Source organism: Talpa europaea (genome assembly GCF_964194135.1).
Source record: "Talpa europaea genome assembly, chromosome: 5".
Classification (NCBI taxonomy): domain Eukaryota; kingdom Metazoa; phylum Chordata; class Mammalia; order Eulipotyphla; family Talpidae; genus Talpa; species Talpa europaea.
In genome coordinates, this window is record NC_140071.1 from 88,986,749 (window position 1) to 89,007,094 (window position 20,346).

The window sequence follows — 20,346 nt, forward strand, 5'->3', positions numbered from 1 at the left end:
AATACACCCTAGGTCTATCCTTGTTGCAATGGCAGTAATTTCATCTTTGTTATTGGGTTTATTTTTATTTATTTATTTATTTTAAAAAATTTATTTATTTATGCATACAAGAGCTGAGGTATAGGCCAGAGGTATGGGGGGGGTTGAGTGGATTCACCAGAGACAGAGTGGGAAACAGAACAGGCAGATTGACCGAAGGAAACTGCCTAGGGAAGCAGCTGGTGAATCAGGAGAGGTCTGCTGCGCCATGAGGGTTGCTCCCTGGCCAGCCAGGGATTGAACTTGTGTTGTAGAGGCTGCGGATAGCTTCATAGGTTGTGTCTTAACCCCTTGCTCCACCATGGAGGCCCTCGGTTTATTTTTAAACGACAATTACTATTGAGAAAAAAGGACCAGTAATGGAAATAATGCAATTGCAAGTTAGGAATTAGGAAATGTTGACTCATTAATGACCTACTTAGTCATCATTTTATTGTTTATCGCAACATTTATCAGCTAATTCTCACTAAAATCTAACAAACCTTGGTACTCTTAGGTCTAAGGAAGAATAAAAGAATATAAGGGTAAGAGGACATGAGAGTGAGGCCTCACTAAATTCTTTAAGTTGTTGTAAATCCTCTGTTATTACTGATGGTGTCTCGAAGTGCTTTCTTCACTTTTTTCATGGTAGAATATTTGGGGAGGTCTAGAATATTATGACATGTCAGTGTTCTTGGGTAGTCTTCTTCACTTAAATTATCAGGACAGCGAAATTTGATTCCCATCTGCTTCAAGCCTCTTACATGTAGCCTATCATTTCCTGTAAGAAAAACTAGAAAGGCATAAACTTTGGTTAAAATATTAGGAAAAAAGAACTTAAAATAAAAAATAGGAAACTAATCACTTCATTCAATGGATATTTGCTGTGTACACTGTACAGAAAGAACTACATAGGCTCTTTTAGAGCATGAAAAAATCATGACATCTGGTCTTTGTCCTTAGTGTGTTTCTGATCTAGTGGGGGGGGATTACATACATGAAAACATAGCAGCAATATACAAGAAAATTCAGTTTAGCTCATTTAGAAGTATGAGGGGTAGAGCCTAGCAAAAGCCCTAAGATTCAGGACAGGGACAAAGGCCAGACTGGGATAGTCAGGAGACTTTACCTCTGCTAGTTCTCAAGAAGAGAGGGGTTACATTTCAAGGAGAGGGGGAAAATCCTAAGAAAAAAGTCAGAGGCAGGAAGATGTACGTAAATTCACTAAATGTATAGACAATGGAACCAGCGTGCTGAAGCAGATTCCCCCATATTGGAAGTTTCATCTAGTGAAGAAATATGTTAGGTTTGAAAAGAAGCTGGAATTACCCTCTAACATCTTCAGTAATAACAAAAATAACAAGAAGAAAGATGTCTATCTCCAGAAAAAATGAAAAATGGGAGGAGTAGGTGAAAGAATAAGTCAGTATGTCCTAGGGAAACCTTTGGATTCCCAAGAGAAGTTCTTATACCACAAGGCCACAGAGCTTAGTGACCAACAGCCTGGGCTTTGGATCAATCTGTTGGATTCAAAGTCTAAAATCACCAGCTGTCTGAACTTAGGCAAACTACTAAATGATCCAAGCCTCTTTTTCCTCAGATCAGAAATGGGGAAAAATCTAGTGGCTACCTCAGAATGTTGTTACTAGGATAGAGGGAAGTAATAGATATGTAGTGATTGATACCTGGCATAGAATGTGCACATAATAAATGCTGTTACCATCATCATCATCATCATCATCATCATCGCTATCAGTGTACTTTGCTATTATTATTTCCAAAATAATATTGGAAACAGATTACATTGTCCGATGGGACTAAGATAATAAAATGAAGATAGGAATGTAAGATTAAAAGGCTTGATTAGGAGCCAGCTAGACTGAGGAAAGGAGACACAAACTAAAATTGGAGGTGGGATTAGAATTAGTGTAGAGAAGGTAGTAAAATAGTAATAACTTTATTTTTCTTTTTATTTTTTTGTCAATGCAAGGTAAGCTTATGTACGTGAAAACACACTATTCTAAAAGGTAGGTACCTGGGTTCTAACCCTGCCACTGTTGTTAGCTGTGCATAACATAATAGCATAGCTATTAATGTGTCCCCACCATTAGTAAATAACTTCATCACAAATAAGATACTTAACTTTTTAAAAAACTAAATAATTGGAGCCTCCCTGGTGGTCTAGTGGTTAAGTCTCAGTGCAATCACCATGATGGCCTGAGTTCCATCCCCGGCCAGGGAGCTAATCCACATGGCTCAGCAGACCTCTCCTTTCCCCCCACACCCCCTTAGCGGTGTATTTCAGTAGATTCGCCTGCTGTGCTCCCCACTGACTGGTGAATCCTCTCATCACCCGCACCTCTGGTCTACACCCCAGTTCTATGAAAAAAAAAAAATAAATAAAATCTTTAAAATCAATAAATGAAAAGTATATAATTAAAGATCCATCTATTAGCAATACTTACATAAGAATTTTCTCTTTTCCTCCAAAGTTAATTTGTGGAAAGCTTTCCAAAACATCTGTATAGTACGATGTGATTTGTGATACCCATACCCATAAATTGAATTCTTGAGAAAAAGAGGGAGAAAATGATTTTTAGGAGGAATATTAAGAAATTTCTTGGGAAAACTTAGGACAGTTGGGTTATCACTGACCTTTTCAAATTGTTCCCAGTCAAAATCAGTATTTCCAATCATTGTTGTCATTAGTTCTTCAGGCTGGAAAAATCTAAGTATCTCCTTGTGACAGACTTTATAAAATCCTCTCTGAAATTCCTCATAAATTGCCTTTACAGAAGTGTTGAAAATGTAGTCGATACACTTAGAAATATAGTCATTTCTTTTGGGAAGTAAAAAAAAAAATACATACTTTACCAAAGTGACTAAATAAATTCTCTACTTTGCATTTTTTGCCATTTTTATGTTAAAAGAAAATAAACTAGTTATGCTTACGACCCAACCCTGAAAGATGCAGCAATATAAGAATATCTGGCCAGCTAGAAGAGGGAACCCTGAAGAAGACAGCAGAAGGATTATTACTTTTTTCTGCTTTCTATTTCCTTGCTTCAGTCAAGACGATTATTGAAAACACTAATTGGAGTATGTCACATTGCTTAAAATCTTTTAAAGTAATTTCCCTTAGGGTAAACTCCAAACCTCCTTAACAGGATCAAAAAACCCAAACCCCTCCATAACAAACCTTGGAAATCTGACTATAGATTGAGGATGCTAGAGGGGAGAGAGAGTAGAACAAAGTGGAGGGGGGCTAGCGGACCGTGGTGTGAACTATCTGTGCCTTGGTAATGGGTGTGGTGTGGTGACACACTGAAGAGTGTGATCCTGTACCGCTAGGTCATATACAGTATTGTCCCCAACGTCACTGCAATAATAATATGTAAAACATAAACATAAAACCCTCCATGATCTGTCCTCCTTTGCCTCTTCTAACTGCCACTTGGTTCTCCACTCACACTAACCATCAGTCACCAGCCTCACTGTCTTATCTGGTAGCTAGGACACAGAGGAGGTATTTCCTCCTCCTGCAATTTCTGTGATTCATCAATTAGGTATAAACATGCCTCTCAGGATTGGTCCTCTATTCCTCCCCTCCCCCCTCTCCAAACGCATGTCACTATGCAGTTATTTCTGCAGTCTGTCTTCACTGCATGATGAATTTCCAGCTGGCCAGGCTGTTACCAAAGCCATTTTCACTTGAATGTGCTTGGGTCCCATCATTTGATCAGCCTCTAACCATCCCTTCTAAACCAACCCCCTCACCTATCCTGGGGACCAGTGGGGTACTGGTAAATGGTCAACAACCAGCTCACTCAAAAAAAGAGACGGAACCCTGTTTTGCAGAATTTGCTGATTTCTGTGGTATAAATATTCCCATCATGGCTGATTTCAAACTAAGTTTTAATAATAAACTGTCAATATTTTTGAAAATATAACAATCAGCTCTCATAAGGTGGTACTCACTCCAGCATACCTCACCTGTAACTCTCTAGGATCTTGATTTTTAATTTTTTTCAGAGTGCTCATTCTTATCTGACATTATATAATCCATTTGTGTGTTGTTTTTCTGCCCCATTGCAATTTAAGTCCCAGATCTTATCTGTCTTTTCCCCTGCTGTATGTATCTCCAGCACCTAAAATAAAGTCTGATGCAGACAAGAGGCTAAAAAAGAATTGTTTGTCCAGTGGCGCAAGGGGTTAAGTCTAAGCACTATCAAGCTATCACAGCCCAGGCTAGGGAGCTACCCACATGGCTCAGCAGACCTCTCCTGCCTGGCCAAATGTTCCCCTCAGCAGTGTATTTGGTAGATCTGCTCATTCTGCTCCCCACTCTGTCTCTCTCACCCCAGCACCTCTAGCCTACATCCTAGCTCTTGTATGCATAAATAAATCTTAAAAAAAAAAAGATTTTTGCTACATGAATAACTAGTGAAAAGTGCTGTGAAGGAAATGTTTAATCTGGAATCCTTTCTCTCTTCTCTTACCCCACACCTTTTTATGTTTCTAAAAGATAAGGAGCTTCAATGACCATGTGAGAAGCTAAAACTTACATTTATGAAATACAACAATACAAACATTTTATGTGTATTCAAAGCATATATTCTGGATCTCAAAACCTACTTGTTGGTTTGGTCCACAGGTATAGAGATTCCATCTGGAACTAAAGCCACATCATTTTGGTCCCAGTGTATCTGTACCAAACATGAAGGAAAGTCTGAATAATCAATCATACTACAGCTATTGTTGGCACATTCTTCCCTATAAAATGTTAAATACTGGGAGCAGCATAATTATTTATTCAGTAGCACAGTCTTCTAAAATAGGTAAAAACATAAAGTCTACCTTAGTATATATTGTCCATTGTTTTAAAGCATGTATTATTTTGTTGTTTATTGTTCACATTGATTGAAAAAATCACATTTGCACTTATAATTTGAGAGTAGACAGACATAAAGTATCAAATCAGTAGTAGGTGGGAGGAGAGTCTTAGCATACAGGAGTAAAACATACTTCAAGATCAAAGAAGGAATCCCATCTTTAAGATAATATAATAAAAATTATTTTAAAAAAGCAGATTAAATCTAAGCTACAATCTGGCTTTCATCAGTACTCACAGAAAAATATATCTGAAATTGTTCTCCAAGGTCATCAGCTTCATAATGTAGAACTTCTTGCAAGCCCCTAATGAGAATTTTGGTTTAAAATTATATTTGAGATTGTAAAAGTAATTCTGAAAGTTATAAATGTTCAATGGAAAAATTTCTGAACAATCTAGAAATGTATAAAATGCCATGTAAGTCCTCTGCTCTTGTGTCCACTCCCTCTTAAGAATTAACCTTAACAGGGCCTGCCCTGGTGGTGCAGCGGTTGAGCGCTGGGCTGAGAAGCTGCCTGCAGCCTCTGCAGCGCCAGTTCGATCCCAGGCCACGGGCAAGGGTCCCACATGGCGTGCAGACCTCTCCTGCTGCACCCGCTGCTCTCCTCAGCAGTGTATTTCGTGGGTCTGCCTGTTTCTGTTCCCCGCTCTGGCTCTGGTGAATTCTCTCACCCTCCCATGCTTCTGACTGTACCTAGTGCTTGTATAAATAAATAAATCTTTAAAAAAAAAAAAAAAAAAGGAATTAACCTTAACAGTTTGACTCTTTGGCCCAAGCCACCTCACAGACAGACTGTGTCTCTGTGGCAATTACAAAAAGGCCCTTTCTTCTAGACCAGTGATTCTCAACCAGGGCTGATTTGCCCCCACAAGAGACATTTGACAAAGTCTGGAAACATCTGTGTCACATTTAGGGAAATGGTCGTCACAGACATCTAGTGGGTATCAACCCCATATGCAGCTAAACATGCCCTATGTGTCTCTCCATGCCTACAGCAGCCTTTCACAACAAAGAATTACCCAGCTCAAAATGTCACTATTGCAAATATTGAGAACCCCTGCTCCTGACTGTCACGGCAAGCAGTATAAATAGAGCTAGTTGATTCTTCCACTAACACAACATGAGAAGAGAGTCCTTTTTCGCAGTCTACTGCCAACACCATGTTTTAGTTTTTTAAACCATGTTTTACAAAAAATACTTTTTAACAGTTTTTGATCTGAAAACAGAAAAATGATCTCTCCTTTTCATTTTGTACTTCTTCCATTACTAGTGAAGTTGAGCATGTCTTTATCTTATAATTACCTATACATGTATTTATATGGATTTATATATCAGAGTTATCAATCTTACCATATCTGTTGCCAATATTCTCCTTACAGGATATAGCTTGCCTTTGACCTTGAAACAACTGTTTTTCATTTGTTAAAGAATAATGTTGATGAAATACTAAAACATTTAAAATAAATTTAGCATGAATGATTCTCAATAAGAATATTATGAACTAGCCAAGGCAACTGTTTCCAACAGGTAAAATCAAGAGATCAGACCAGACCTGTGTATTGCTTTATAATTAGAGGAATATTTGGCTTTTTTTTCTGTTTTTGAAGGTTTACTTGATTATGCCATGCTAAAATTCAAATTCATATAAAGGGCATACATTTATTGAATTTGAAGACTGTGAGTGTGTGCATGTATATGTGTGTGTGTGGGGGGCATGATTTATATCTAAATGACCTAGATATTATAAGGACTAACTACTTACTTCCCCAAAAGAGGACTGAGTTCTTTTAAGTCTTCCAATGATGGATTGAGACCCAAAAGTTTCTTAAACAGAGCCAGTGGGAAAGGGATATTGGCAACATTTAAATGGAGTAGGGAAAGTCCACACAGCTTTCCAAAGAGGTAATATCTCTCCTTCTCAAATGTAGCCTGGAAAAGGAAAACAAATCCTTTAATGTATTATAAATAATCAATAATCTGAAGGGATAATTAGATTGTGAAAATGATTTTGGTTCCTGATTCTAAAAGTCACAAATTAGAAACAAAATGGACCTCAGAAAAATAATAATTTAAGGTTCTTATGCAGGCAAGAATACAATTTAAACTTAATCCATACTTTAAAATACAAATGGACAATTCAGGCTATTAAATGAATTTACTTTTTGTTACTGCATCTGGAATATAAGAAAACATGTTCAGGTAGTCTTATAAAACAAGTTTTCACTATTGAATTTTACAGTCACCTAATATCACCTTAGGTTCATTTACCTAATAAAATCCCCCATCAAGGGGGCACTTGGAAATCTTTTTCGGAACAAGCACCCCATGAAGAGACGTGATCTGGTAATGAAACTACCTTGTGCCTTGGTAGCAAAGATAACAGATGTTCTATACTGGCCAGCCCAGCCCAATAGCAGAAATCCTATAAAAATATTAACTCTTTTAGGAAGGCAAGACTGTACTTTGGGAGCAATCCTTCTGCCTCCTACTTGACTCAAGTAATCCAATCTTATGTACCACAGATCTTCCACTTGGTCTAGTTAATTAGCTGATATACTCCAAGCAGCCAATCCTGGTAATCAGTGACAGGAGAAGGGGTACAAGTAAGGGAAGAATAACATTAAAAAGGGATAGGAGGAAAGTTTGGGGGATGATATAAATGTTCATTTTCTTGATTGTGGTGATTGTTTCATGGATATATATTTATATCAAAACTTAGCAAAATGAACACTTTAAATCTGTGCAGTTGTATATTAAAGTTTTTTAAAAATTAAATGTGCATGTGAATCACCTTGGGATCTTATAAGATTCGTGTTCAGAACTAGGGAGTCTTAGATTCTGCTTATCTAACTGTTCCAGGTGATGCTGGACGATATTTTGAGTAGCTGTCTTCTACTGTTACATTATTATGTATAGTTTTCATATTGCAGTATCTGGTATTTTTTTCTGTTTTGAAAAGCCCCAAGAAAATTAATTGAAAACTTACATTAACAGGAAACCACATGTAGGAACTTTCTTTGGGATATATGAACATTCCGTATTCGACCTTGGTCATCTCTTCAAATATACAGTGGAAGAACTCGGATATTACTCCTTCACCCAGAGAAGTAATTTCTTCAACAAATTGAATCTGAAGAAAGAGAACATACTCCCAGGTCTATATTTCAAATATGTGCCTGATCTTCACGGAAAAGTTTTAAACCTCCTATAGTCACCAGGATTCCCAGAATCCCACCTCCTTCACCTCACTGCCATCTGCTCTCCCTCACTTTGCTACTGAGCAGTGGATATCATGAATCTATTTATTGTCAGATTACTTATAGTGAGTACTTGGGTCCTTCACACTGCTACTTCACCTGATGAAGGGGGACTCTGGGAAGACACTGTATTCACCAATTATGTTGACCAGCATCCAGAACCAAGTTTCTGGTGCTTCAAAGTCTGTGGAGGCCACTAAATTTCCTGATTCTTCTTTCCTGTTATCTGTCTTCATCTCATCTTTCCTACTTTGCCACTTTGGCTCAGTCTCAACTACTTGGTTTCTCCTGCCTCTACCCTCATTAGGATTTCTGATAAACAACCTTACAGTCAGCCTGGACATGGCACTTTGCAGGAATTCTTAGAAATGTGGAAAATCAGTAGGAACTTCCTTTCTAAAGCCCACCTTTGGACTTTGTGGCCAGTCCTGGCTTTTACCCTACCTCTCTAATGATTTATTTCCTACTTCCTTTTCTGGCTAATTTCTTTTTAACCTTTTTAATATAAACATTACTAATCTTCACTAAGAGTTTCCTTTCTGCTGACTTTACAGACTGTCATCTCCAAGGGCCTTCTTTAGATTCCAACTGAATATTCCAATAACAAATTAAGACTACTTCTGATTTTATTTCTGCACATTTACACTAACATATGCAGTGTGCAGGACCCATTCATAATGGGCCTTGATGATCATATCATGCTCAGGCTCTTTTGTTTGGTTCTATTTTATAGTTTACCTTCTCACCTCTGTCACTTCCTGTAGGTAGAATTATTTTCTGTTGATCTCCTCAAAATCATGATTTAAAGGAAAATACACACGGGGAAAAAGTACAAATTCTGGTTTTATTACAACATAATTTCTTCATTTCTCATTGGAATTCCATGCTGGGAAATACCCTCTTTATCTAAGTTTTACCCTCCAGGTTCTTGTTTCTTCTCTGAGAACCTAATTCTTCCTCTTGGGGTTGATCTGGAAAATCCACTCCTTCTGGACAGACTCCAGTTCTTACCTACAGTCAGCTAAACTTACTCTTTCACCTTAATAGGACAAATGGTCTGAGGTACCACACACAATAAAAGTCCTGCAGGAGTCCACAAAGGATGAAGTGAAAATGGTCAGAATTGGAACCAATATAGTAGAAAGTATATGGCTAAAACTAGAGCCAAAATATAGAAAAGTATCTGTTTCCCTTGCAGCTTGTGATTGCATTAATAGCCTCAATTCTTTTCCTTCTTTATCCATGTCTTTTGTCTGTGAATTTACAGTTTGTTCCACAAAGGAGGCTTACATGGATATGGCCCATGCTTGCTATGACTAAAGTGATGATTGTTGTGTGACTGGGTTTACTATCTTGTATCTGTGGCTCTGCTTAGAGAAGTCCATGGTAGCTAGCCCAAAAGAAGTTGAAAACATAGGAAGTGGGGCCAAATTGCCACACTCAGGCCTAGCCTACCTCAGCTGAACCCTAGTTAACTCCCAAACATGTGAACAAGTACAGGCAAAATCTGCAAAGCCTTATATGAATTCAGTATAGATCAGGTGACCTTCAGCTGAATAGCAGATTTCTAAAATAAGTTAATATTATTTAAACTGCTAAACTTCAGGGGCCTCCCTTGGTATCCTGGGGGTTAATTTTCAGTGCTAACACTGCCAGGACCTGAATTCAATCCCCGGCCAGGGGACTAACCCACATATAGCACAGAAGATCTCTCCTGTCTCGCCGTGCTCCCCTTAGCAGTGTATTGCAGTAGGTCCACCTGTTCTGCTCCCCACTTATTTCTGGTAAATCCTCTCACCCTTCACACCTCTGGCCTAAACCCTGATTCTTCTATGCATAAATAAACATTTTTTTTAAAAAAATAAAGGAATTGTTAATAAAAAGATTGAGATTTATTTAAAAATAAATTATAAAACTTTGGGATTTTGTAGCAATTTTGTAGGCATAAGTAATTAATAAGTTACTTCATAATCTTAGTGTTCTATTAAATATCCCATAGTTTTCTCTGAAGTTAAGCAAGGAATGAAAACTACAGGCTGATGACTATAGTTGCAAATGCAAGTTCTTTCATTACGCCTTGTTTAAGTATTTCCCTCCCACTTTAGTAGAAATTTCCAACAAGACTTTTTACTGTACCACTAATTGTTTGCGGAGGTCAGCATCTTCAGCTTGGCTCAACTGGCGCAGAGCATCTTCAACTAGGTGACTACGTCTGACTTTAAGAATATACTGGGGTGGTGGAGGGATCAAGATTCCTTGTTGTATGAAATCAATACATGTTTTCCTATCTGATGCCTAGGAAAATAAATATTTTAGGAATTTTCATAGGAATACTCTGAAGTATTTAATATTTCAATAAACATTTTATACAGAATACCCTTATGCATACCACTGCTATATATACTCATATTGTCATTTTTAAGGGAAAGGGCATCATATCACCACTATGAAAGAGGACATGTTCCTAGAATCAGAGAAATTATGGCACCAAATTAGTTCCCATGGATTATAGTTAAGTAATGAAAAGTCACCTCTCATCACTTATAAAAACACGATAATTAAAGGCAACAGTGATATTCAACATGTTAAGACATTCATCTACCATCTGTTATGAGAAGCAGAGTGTTGGTGCTATAATCCTCAAGAACAGAATGACAGCCTAGCAGCTCAGAGGTAATGTAAATGTAAGTAAAGACTTTCTCGAAAGTGCTACTCTACTTTAAGTGATCCTTTACCAAATCTGCCTGGGAACTCCCTAAGAATATTGGTGACCTCATTTTGAATTCCCTTAGATTAGAAATGTAGTGTTGACTTGCTTTGATTTTCAACTTAAACCAATGCATCCCTCTTGGGATTTGTCCAACAATGGTGACAAGATGGCTAGAGAGTAACTATCTCAGCCTTTGTTTACAGACCAGCTGTGGGTACACATAGCAGCCTTCTACAAACATCCATGAGAAATGCACATGTAGCTCTGAGCTGGGGCTAGCCCTACCCCACGTCTCTCCTACCAAGAAATTTATATATGAATTCTTCTGATTATCCTTAAGATGGTTGTTGTAAAGAAGCTCTGGGTTTGCTGGAAAACAGAAAAAGTCCTTTAATGGTCCTTTATGGTCATGAGTCATCACTTCCTGAACATCCCTTGCTACTGTGCAGCAAGTTCCCTGGCCCTGCGTGATAGGAAGTGGCAGCAGTGCACTCTACTGACTATAACAGGGAGACGTGTATGTGGCTGATGCAGGCTCAACTTTTTCTCCCCTAACAAAGAGTTGGACTGGAAACCTGCATGCTATTGTTATTCCCAGCCTGGATTGCTTTTCCCTTTCTGCATTTATGCATTTGCCTTGGTGACCCAATTTGGAACTTACAGTTCTGACTGCCCATCATCTTTTTAGAGGATGAGATTCTGGAGTCTGCTTCTAACGTGACCCATGCCAACTACACCTAAGGGTTTTCTGATCATCAAACCTTCCCTAATCCTTCATGATATGCAACCTGTTTGGGTCCACTCTCCACTCAGCCCTCACTGACAGAGCAGACAGATTAGAACATTGCTGAAAAGGAAACACTGTGGAAGAAAGGACTTGTTTAAAGGAAACTTAAGGGGAAGCTAGGTTTGAGGAGGAAAGACCATCTACTTTCTCCCATTGCCATGGATTTTAGGAAAGCTTTTTTAAAAAAAGATGACTAAGAAAGAAGAGATGGCCTAGTCAAATCTTAGAAACATGCTGATGACAGGCATTAATATGAGTAACTTGTGGGTGAGTCCTTATCTCTGGAATGCTATGGACCTTGTCTTTCTGAATAACTTAAAATACAAATAAACCTGGATTTTATGCATTTACAAAACATGATTCATTGGGAAATATCATTTAAACTATGTAATTAATAGACTATAAAGAGTAAATATGTTGTAACTGAAGATCAGGTTCCTGGTGTGCATGTGATGTCCCAAACGTCTCCCTGTTCACCTAAGATGACCTGTATCCTTTCAACTAATAATGGAAGAAAGTAACGGATATTATTTCGGATTCTTGGATGTCTTTAAAGTTTAAATCATGGACATGAACATTTCATGAGGAATGACTTAGAAAATAAGCCTTAGCAATAAAAAAAAAAAAAAAACATTGTTTGGAAAACCTATAGCACAATGCCTGGGAATGGAGGGTGCAGTAGACCGTTCATTATGTATATTATTAACTGAGAACTAAGGCTGATGTTGATAGGAAAGACAAAATATTGTTTCAATTGCCCATGTATCATTTAATAAGTTTAAAAACTAAGTCACTAAGCCCCCATTCCCTCCCCAGTAGGCAAGTTTGGGAGGCTTGAATAGAAAAGGGAATTGATAAGGTTGCTATGGGAACTGAGCCTTAAGACCAATCCCCCACACAAGAAAAATCAGCTCAGCTCCAGAAATGCAGATGCAGGGCCAGGACACCTTCTGTGTCAAAGGCAGGGCCTGAGACCAGACATCCCAGCAGATCACCGGTGCAAACCAGTGCCCTAAGTAAGAACCTCGAATCCTTCCTGCGCAGACATCTCCTGTCTCACCCATTGTTCCTTTGTAGGTTATTTTTAATAAATCCATCTTTCCAGTTCTCCACTTGTCTCTGGTGGAGTCTTTCACCCCCACACCTCTAACAGTACCCTGGTATTAGACCACCATATAAATGATACGTGGAATAATGCAACTGCCAGAAAAGAAGCAGAAGATTTACAGTGAGTGGAAAACAAACATTGGCTCATAGGGCAGTGAGGTCATAAAATCCAAGCATGTGAAAAAACAATTGACCTAAACTGAATTCCAAACCAATAGGCAACTGTAATTACTTGACCATGTAGGGACCTATTTTGTTACCAACCAATACACTGCAGCCAAGTCCACATTCCTTTGCCCTTAACCTGTCCCTTAGTCTTTGTTCTCAACCCTGTTCCCCCAAAATCATTATAACCCACTCTTTCTTAAATGGGGAGACAGATGTGAGCTTTGATGTCTGCCTCCTTCCCACTTCATGAATAAACTTTTTCTCTCAAATACTGGTAATCAGGGTCTTGATACACATTGGGCAGCAAGCCTTTTGTTTGGTTACAGTCACAAATGATCCTAATTTGATGAGGAATAATTATTCTTTATAGCATTTAGTTAATCACTTTGGAAGGAATCATAATGATTAGAAATATTGTGATTTTTGCAAACTTTACCCAAAATAATGGATAGAATTATTAGATAGAAGCTTCATGAGGGACATTAAAATGGAATAATCATGTGGTCACCACCTAAACTTACTGGTGGATCTCAGCATGCATGAGAGCCATCTACCAGAAATATGCATTGAACTATGGAGGAGTGAAGTTGGGCCTGCAATTTTCTTTCAAATATTTAAGCAATATTTGCTTAATAATAACTACAAAAACAGCAAAAGTGATAGATGAAGAAAGTGTGGCAAAATGTTGATGACTTCAATTCCAAAGAACACCTGCACCCCTATGTTTATAGCAGCACTATTTACAATAGCTAAGCTTTGGAAACAGCCCAAATGCCCAAAAATAGATGACTGGATCAAGAAGATGTGGTACATATACACCATGGAACATTACTCAGCATTCAAAAAAGATAAACACATGCAATTTGCAGCAACATGGATGGCGTTGGAAGGGATCATGCTCAGCGAAATAAGCCAAAAAGAAAAAGAAAAATACCGGATGGTCTCACTCATAGCAGGAATCTAGAAAACTTAAATAAGGGACCAAGAAAATGAATATAAGAAAGTGAAAATCAAAATCAACAAAAAACTATGAACCAGAGACACTTTTTGGGGGGTGGGGGGCGGGAGGGGAGGGATTGGGGTCAGAATGGGGCGTTTGCAATTGTATGGGGGAATATAAAAATAAAATTTATTATTTAAAAAAAATACATCTTTAAAAAAATTAATCTTTAAAAAAATTTAATTTTGTCTTGCATAAGTCTTGTAATTACATCTTTGAATATTAAAATTCTATATTCACCTGTAATTTTTCCCATAAGATTATGTATCTATTTTCTAGAGCTGTCTTTGTCAACCCACTAGCAAACAACTTCAAGGTCCAGATTATTGTCCCTAAATAATAATTCCACTGAAAAGAAAAAGTGTTCTTTGAAGAAATGGCTGACACAAGATTTGGGGTGGGAGTGTACAGAATGTTCACAGGACACATGTTTAAAGGTTAAAGGATCCTCCTTCATACCATCCTACTAGCCTCAATTACATGAGATTGAACATCAAGAACTGTAAAAATTACAGTGGATTGAAAGGTCTGATATAATAAAACAGTTATTATAAAGAAAAAAAATGTTGATGACTGATGAAACTTTGTATTTGGGGTTCATTATACCATTCTTTCTATTTTGTGTATGTTTGAAACTTTACATAATAAAAAAAAATATGGCTACCTACCGGCCACCAAAGTGTCAAATCAGCTTGTATTAATTTAATTTTGGATAGCAAATTAAAGACAAATGGAAAATCACAGAAAATAACTTCAGTAAAGTTTTCAGGTTCCTGAAAATCAAACAGAAATAAGTTTTGGTAAAAGAAAAACTTTATTCCGTTACTTTATTACCTTAAACTATTCCTTCTATACTTTTCGGAATTTGTAAGACTTCAGATACAAATTGCTAATAAAGTGCATTTGTTTTTGTGAGTAAGGGATGTTTGTTTTCAATGACCATTTAATTCAGCAACCTCAGTATTGCAATGAAGAAATTTTCAAATCTTGATTTATCAAAGAGATAACTACAGAGCTACTAGTAAGTCTCCATTTAAGGCATGAAAATTTTCAGAAGTATAGATGTTATTCTTACCATGTTATCTCTAATGAACAGTCTTCTTCGATCAGCAACAAAGTCGAAACAATTAGAGAGTTCATTTATGTGGAAAGTATTTTCTGATAGTGGACACTTAGCTTTGTTGTTTACCTTTGAGAGAACAGAACTTGTAAATTTCATTTCATATCAATAAATGAATACATATATGTATATGTATGACTATTTTACAATCAGAATAGAGCTCTAATATCCAATGCATTTGTTAATGATAAAGTTCTGTAACACTTCCATTTTTCATAAATATTATTTTTTTAAAAAATTCATTTATTTATGCATAATAGAACTTGGTGTAGGCCAGAGGTGGGGGGGGAGCATATTTACCAGTGACAGAATGGGGAGCAAAACAGGCAGATCTACTGAAATACACTGTTGAGGGGAGCAGCAGGCAAGACAGGAGAAGTCTGCTGTGCCATATGGGTTAGTTCCCTGGCTGGGGATTGAACTAATGTTGCACTGGCTGGTGATAGCTTGATAGCACTGTGTCTTTAACGCCTGCGCCTCCAGGGAGGCCCCTTTTCATAAATATTATTAAGGATATAAGATATTGGCAATAGAACTAGTAAACCAATTCTTAAGCCAAGGTTTATGGAAAAAGTACCTTGATCTTAAAAATAGAAGCACTATACAAATACAAAGTACTTTTTAAATAAATCTAGCATTTTCTCCATTAATTAATTAATGTAAATTTAGCACACACTATTTGTCAGGATTGGGACAAAATATAGGCAAAATTTGTTTTGGCTTAGACAAACTTACTGGTATAGTAGTTAGCAAGCTCTTTCTCAAATCCAGAGTCAATATTTTCAGCTTATCACATACAGTCTCTGGTACAACTATTAAACCCTGCCATTTTTGTAGCATAAAACAGTTTTTAAAAAGTTCACAAACAAGTGTGTATTTGTTCCAATACATCTTCATTTACAAAAACGAGAATGCCTGTGGGTATAGATTGCTGACCTTAACCCAAGGTCTAGTAGATAAAAACAAGTTGTTAGGCATATAGGGTACAGTTTCTGATTGTAGTATTTGAGTAGCTCACGAAGGTTTCCCAGAGGAAGCACAAGTAGAAAATCAATGATCTAAAAAAGCCACCATCACATCAAATTAATCCAAATGACTAAAGGCAGAAAGTAAGAAATTCAAGCACATAAGTTAATAAAAATGTAGATGAACAAGAGAGTATAACTGATAAAAAGATTGGTTCTTTAAAGAAAAACCCAACTCAAAAAAGATGATCCAGAAATTAAAAAGGCCAATAACCAATGTCGTAAGTAAAAAAATTAGACAAAACTACAGATTGTGATGTGTACTCTGTGTTAATTAAAGAAATCCATTGCAAAATACCATCTTAAGTCCTCATGAAGTTTTTTACTTTTTAAGTCTTCAAGTATTTCATGCCAAACATTTTCCTTTTATAAACTATTGTTTTGTTTTTAATGTTTGTTTTTTTTCCATTTATACACTACTTTAAACTTTTTTCTTCATGATCTTTTTTGTCTTCTTAAGACTCCAACTGGCCATTCACAACAACATCAAAACCTATAAGCTAATTAGGCATAAATTTAACAAAAGAGATGAAAGCTCCTTACACTGATAACTATAGAATTTGATGAAAAAAGTTGAAGATAAATAAATGGAAAGATATATATTTCGTAGATTAAAAGGATTAATATTGTTAAAATGTTCATACTATCTGAAGCCATCTATAAAACTCAACGTAGTCCTCAAAAATCCAATAGTTTTTTTTTTTTTCACAGAAATAGAAAAAACAATTTTAATATTTGTATGGAAATCCAAAAGATCCCAAAGTAAAAAACAATACTGACAGAGGAACACAGCTGGAAGTATATCCCACTTTCTAATGTAAAACACACTACAAAGCTATCAAAAGTATGTACTAGCATAAACATAGACTCATAAACAAATGGCAGAGAATGGAACTCTATGAAATATACCCTTGTATGCTTGACAACATTTGATATGGAAACTAAGCCCACTCAATGAAAAAAAATAATCTCTTCAATAAATATAGCTTGCGCAACTGGATAATACACGCAGGAGAATGAAATACACCCCTACTTTATGCCACTCCAAAAAATTAACTCAAGTGTATTAAAAACTTAAACCTAAAAACAAAACTAGAAGAAAACATAGGGGTAAAGCTCCTGAATGCTGGTCTGGATAATTTTTGGGGCATAACTGCAAAAATACAAAAAAGTGAAAAATAAATAAATGGGACTATAGGGCTTCCCCGGTGGCGCAGCGGTTGAGCGCTGGGTTGCGAAGCTGCCCGCGGACTCTGCAGCGCCGGTTCAATCCCCGGCTGCTCCCCGGCCACCGGAGGAGGGTCCCACATGGCGCGCAGATCTCTCCTGCTGCCCACTGCTCCCCTCAGCAGTGTACTTTGGTCCTTCTGCCTGCTCTGCTCCCCGCTCTGGCTCTGGTGAATTCTCTCACCCTCCCGCGCTTCTGACTGTACCCAGTGCATGTATAAACAAAAAACAAACAAACAAATAAATAAAACATGTCGCTATAAAAAAAATAAAAAAAATACTTTAAAATGGGACTATATTAAAAAAAAAAGCTATTGTATCACAAAAGAAACAACAAAATAAAAAGTCAACCTATGGAATGGGATAAAATAAATCATATACATAGTAAAGGGTTTATATGCAAAATATGTGAAGAACTCATACTACTGAGCAAAAATCAATAAACAATTTGGTTAGAAAAATGGCCTGAGGATCTGAATAGATTTTTTTCCAAAGAAGATAAATACAGAGATACTCGATTCAACATGGTGACGGGAAATGCTGTGAGTAAGTCCTCCCATTTAAAAAAAAAAAAGTTAATAGGGAGGGAAAACGGCAGGTCGCTGAGAGAACAGGCGACTCTGGCAAACTTCCCAAAAAGGAAAGTTGCCATAAAAGCAGACAAGAAGAGAGAAAAGCTCAGAACCCTGCTACCCTCACCCACCCACAAAGTGGGCACTCTCCAACCAACAGAAAAGAAGAAGAAAAAAAAAAACCCAACAAGAACAAGCTACAGATCAAGTGGGACAGTGAGTAGAAAGGAACTATTTCAGGCACTGCACCCCATGAACAGGAACTGTGGAGAACTGTGCAGGAATTACCACAGAGGTGAGCGAAAAGCTGCAGGTGCCATTAGAGGAAAACAAGGACTCCCTGGAGAGACCAACAAATAGCCAAGGCCAGCTGGTAAGCTTGTGCGGAAAAGCGGTGCATGCTCAAAAAGCATATGCCGATCGATCGCGATCGATCGCGGCTGCCCAGGTCCCTGCGCCAGTGACCTAGGTTTGTGGGGAGACGCACAGGAGCTGTCAATGAGGTGAATGTCCCTCACTGAGTAATCAGAAACCAGGAGCCCAGGCATGGGAGTGGGGTGCAAAAGGCACCATTTCTGCGTACACTGAACTGGGCTACAGCCCATATCCTGTATCTGAGGGCTTAGGAACTGAGACCCGGGGCACGAAATTCGGGGCATGGGATCCCCACTATGGCGGGGCACAGGGCCGACACAGCACCTCCACACCGTTGAGGCGCTCCATGCTATCCCCACTCTCTTCACCAGTCACCCACAGGGAAAAAAACAGTTCTGGAAGGACACTAGGAAAGATCTCTGGCGCCACCTAGTGACCAGAACAAATCACCAGCATCTTGATAGTTGGAAACCAGGGATCCCAAAAACACCCTCAGGCTCTGAGAAAGTGTGGGCCACGCAAACGGGGGTAAGAAGGGAAATAAGGCGTGGAGCAAGACCCCATTCTGGAACTGAGAGCCAGGTATAGGATCCGGGGCGTGGGACGCACCATAGAAGCGGGCACTGCACAGGGTGAGAGCTAGTGTTTTGGATCTGATAGCCCTGGGACTGAGACCTAGAGTGCAGAATTCAGGGCACAGGATCTGTATAGCTGTGGGCATAGCACCAGGGTGAACATGGGGCAGACAAAGCACCCAGCTTGAATAAGAGTCCCTGTGTGTTGAGGTTCTCCCCTCCACCCCTTCTCCATTTCTCAGAGAACCACTGGGAAAAAGCACAGGTCAGCAAGTACATGTCTCTGGCGCCACCTAGTGACCAGAACAAAATCACCAACTAGTTAATTCCCTGCTGGAACTGAGTAAATACAGAGGGAGGGAAATGTAAGGGACAATGCCCAGCAACACATCAACACCCTGGTGGAGTTTTGGCCTACCAGTGCTGGTCTCAGTTTGGTAAACAGTTTCCAACACCCCTAAAGCTTTAGAGCACTCCAAAGAGATGCCCACCACCACCAGTGGCACAACGTCCCAATGCATAGAACTAATTAGAAAGCAAACAACAGGGAGAAGAAAAAATATAAACAAGCAAGCTGACAGGAGAAGGACACACCACAAAAAGAAATACAGTCACCAGAGCTCAACAATGACATGGAAGAACTTCTCGGCCTATCAGATAGAGAATTAATGATCATCATGATTAAATAGCCAAAAGAAAACAAAAAGGAAAAAAATGATTTGAGACAAATAATCACTGAACCGAAGAATGAAATTGAGACCTTAAGGAAGGAAAGAAAAGAAACGCAGGAGATTAAAAGATTATTAGAGGAGATAAAGAACTCTGGGAAAAGCAATGAAAACAGAATTGATGAAATGGAAGAACAGATCAGTACTATCGAAGATACAGAAATAAAAAGAGCCAAAAGAGAAAAGGAGAGAGAAGTGCAAATGAAGAAGTATGAGGATACGCTTAGACAATTATGAGACTCCATGAAGAGAGGAAATGTAAGAGTTATAGGCATTCCAGAAGGTGAGGAGAGAGACAAAGGAACTGAGAAATTATTCAAGGAGATAATTGAAGAAAACTTCCCAAGCATGAAAAAGGAGACGAATATAGACATACAAGAAGTGAGAAGAACTCCCAATTACCACAATGAAAAGAAAACTACAGCAAGACATCTAATAGTAAAGCTTGCAAGAGTCCAGGACAAGGAAAAAATAATGAATCTGGCAAGGGGGAAGAAACAGACAATTTATAAGGGAAAACCAATCAGGTTAACTTCAGACTTCTCTGAAGAAACATTATGGGCAAGAGGAGAATGGAGTAACATATTCAGCAAACTTCAACACAGCAAATGCAAACCAAGAATACTTTACCCAGCAAAGATCTCCTTCCTCTATAAAGAAAAAATATGGACTGTCTCAGACAAGCAGAAACTCCAGAAATTCATTACAACTAAACCCCCACTCCAAAAAATTCTACAAGAAGTCCTAAAGCCAAAATCAACAGAGGAATAAACAAAAAGAACAGA

The 20,346-nt window shown here is 38.1% G+C and overlaps 1 protein-coding gene across 1 annotated transcript in view; it reads right to left on the minus strand.

Moving 5' to 3' along the window:
- HERC6 (HECT and RLD domain containing E3 ubiquitin protein ligase family member 6) overlaps positions 1 to 20,346 on the minus strand; it is a gene marked incomplete at both ends in the record, with an annotated part of 59,932 nt that overhangs the window by 5,597 nt on the left and 33,989 nt on the right. Inside the window, 11 exons of the mRNA XM_084232961.1 lie at positions 522 to 537; positions 629 to 811; positions 2,484 to 2,586; positions 2,674 to 2,857; positions 4,654 to 4,724; positions 5,148 to 5,214; positions 6,673 to 6,839; positions 7,897 to 8,040; positions 10,304 to 10,462; positions 14,608 to 14,766; positions 15,015 to 15,128. Coding sequence (XP_084089087.1) covers positions 522 to 537; positions 629 to 811; positions 2,484 to 2,586; positions 2,674 to 2,857; positions 4,654 to 4,724; positions 5,148 to 5,214; positions 6,673 to 6,839; positions 7,897 to 8,040; positions 10,304 to 10,462; positions 14,608 to 14,766; positions 15,015 to 15,128 — 1,367 coding nt within the window. The remainder of the gene's footprint in view (positions 1 to 521; positions 538 to 628; positions 812 to 2,483; positions 2,587 to 2,673; positions 2,858 to 4,653; positions 4,725 to 5,147; positions 5,215 to 6,672; positions 6,840 to 7,896; positions 8,041 to 10,303; positions 10,463 to 14,607; positions 14,767 to 15,014; positions 15,129 to 20,346) is intronic.